Source organism: Dendropsophus ebraccatus, chromosome 13 (assembly GCF_027789765.1).
Source record: "Dendropsophus ebraccatus isolate aDenEbr1 chromosome 13, aDenEbr1.pat, whole genome shotgun sequence".
Taxonomy (NCBI): domain Eukaryota; kingdom Metazoa; phylum Chordata; class Amphibia; order Anura; family Hylidae; genus Dendropsophus; species Dendropsophus ebraccatus.
The window spans coordinates 55,101,248-55,103,400 of NC_091466.1; the positions used below are offsets into that span (position 1 = coordinate 55,101,248).

Consider the following 2,153-nt stretch of genomic DNA (forward strand, 5'->3'; position numbering starts at 1 on the left):
TGAAAAGTTTCCTGATCAGTGTTTCCTGACCGTAAAAAACAGCCACAGATATGTGAAGGGTGCCTTACTTTTCTTCATGTTTCAACCTATCCTAAATAAGATGACTAAGAACAAAGAAAGAAGAACAACACAGATCTCAGATGGGAGCACATATGTGGGCACCTAGTGCAGTGATTGCAATACGTTGAATTTTTTTTTATATGTTATGTTTAGAATGAGAGTAAGTCTGCTTGAGAGCTTAATTCACTATCATTGCAATAGGCACTTAAAGGGGTTTTCCAAGTTTATAATATTGATATCCTATCCTAAGGATAGGCTAGAAAACCCCTTTAACTACAGTAGGTTCACAAGAGGCAAAAGTATCCCTCTAGACATGTGTATATCTAACTGTATTCTTTGTAATTACCCCAATTTAAGTCCAGCTGATGTCTTCTGATGTTAGTTTGCACTATCCATCACATGCTCTGTAATGTACTTTTATATACTTTGTATTTTGGTTAATTCCTTCTTTCATTGTTGATCAGGAACCAGCTGAATATTATGGAACAACAACTGAACCAAACTATTTCATATAGGTTCATCTTACTGGGGTTGTCCAATGTACCTCACCTACAAGTTATCTTTTTCATCATATTTTTGATAATGTATGTAATGACTATATCGGGGAACCTTCTGCTGATCATTGTTGTGGCTATCAATCCAGCATTACACAGCCCCATGTTCTTTTTCCTGACCAACCTCTCTATCATTGACATCTGCTTCTCCTCCTCCATTGTTCCTGTGATCCTAATGAACACCTTGCTCACAGACAGAAGTATTTCTTTTTGGGGATGTATGACGCAGATGTTCATTTCCTTAACTTTGGGTGCCACAGAGAATTTAATATTTGCCGTCATGGCCTATGATAGATTTGCTGCAATATGTAGACCATTGCATTATAGGACCATAATGAACAAGGCATTGTGTTTTTACTTAGTCGCAGGGTCATGGAGTGTTGGACTCATTAACTCTTTTATACAGGTGACCCTTACATTTCATCTCCAATTCTGCAATTCTCTCAACCTCAACCACTACCTTTGTGAATTACCTGCTTTCATACGAATGTCTTGTGGAGATACCTCTCTTAATGAATTATCGGTATATATCTCAGGAGCCATTATCGGTATGTGTTCATTCTACATGATTGTGATTTCGTATATCCATATTATCACCAAGATTCTGAAGATTATTTCATCACAAGGGAGGCAGAAATCCTTCTCCACATGTGCCTCCCACCTCACGGTTGTCACTCTCTACTATGGGACCATTATGTCCATGTATTTACGGCCACATTCGAAAAATAATTCTTATTACTCTAAGCAAGCAGACAAGGTGGTGCCTATTCTTTATACGACAGTAATTCCAATGTTAAATCCTTTAATATATAGCGTGAGGAACCAGGATGTGAAAAATACCCTCATCAATCAATGGAAAAAGAAGCAATATCACTAAACATAAGAGGAAGTGAGAAAGGAGGGAAGCTAGCATGGGCAAGAAGCTCCTACTACGAAGTCAGGCCAGAACTCAGTCTTAGCCTAGTCCTAATCTGAGTGAAGAATGAGTAATGAGGAGAAGTTCATTCTATGGGGAGAAGTGGACAAAGGGCCCCATAACTTTCTACTAGTAGTAAAGTGGGCCTCCATCCAAGCCAAGGCAGTACAGCATCCACATCATCATTGTGCAGATCTGCACACTGCCATTGGGAACTGCAGCACCAGTGAGAAAAGCGAGTGACACAATGAAATAAGCAAATGTGTTTTCCTGCCATTGAGGTACACCATAGGATAAGAAGATCCAAACATCTTGCCTCTGACCTGTGCTGTGAGAGGAACTACAAAACTCTGAGCCAACTATAGCCTTACTCCAGCCAAATCTGTCTGCTTAAATCTGTGTTCAAGTACTCTGCAAGGAGGCACAAGGATGTTGGATCAGGGCCGGCGTCAGCACAGGGCTTACCCGGGCAAGTGCTGGGGCCCACACTGCCTCTAGGGGCCCAGAGAAGGAGAGGGGCCCCGTGTTCTAATACTCAGCCCGTTCACTGTAGTGCAGGGTGAGCCCCGAACACCAGAACACACAGGAGACGGAGCAGGACCTGCACAGTTTGGGGAAAAGGT

General features: G+C 41.5%; 1 protein-coding gene across 1 annotated transcript; it reads left to right on the forward strand.

Moving 5' to 3' along the window:
- The first annotated feature begins 540 nt into the window (after window positions 1–540).
- LOC138770566 (olfactory receptor 5V1-like) lies at window positions 541–1,491 on the forward strand. Its single transcript, XM_069949671.1, has one exon. The coding sequence runs from the start codon at window positions 541–543 to the stop codon at window positions 1,489–1,491; it is 951 nt and encodes a 316-aa protein (XP_069805772.1).
- Window positions 1,492–2,153: the final 662 nt, after the last annotated feature.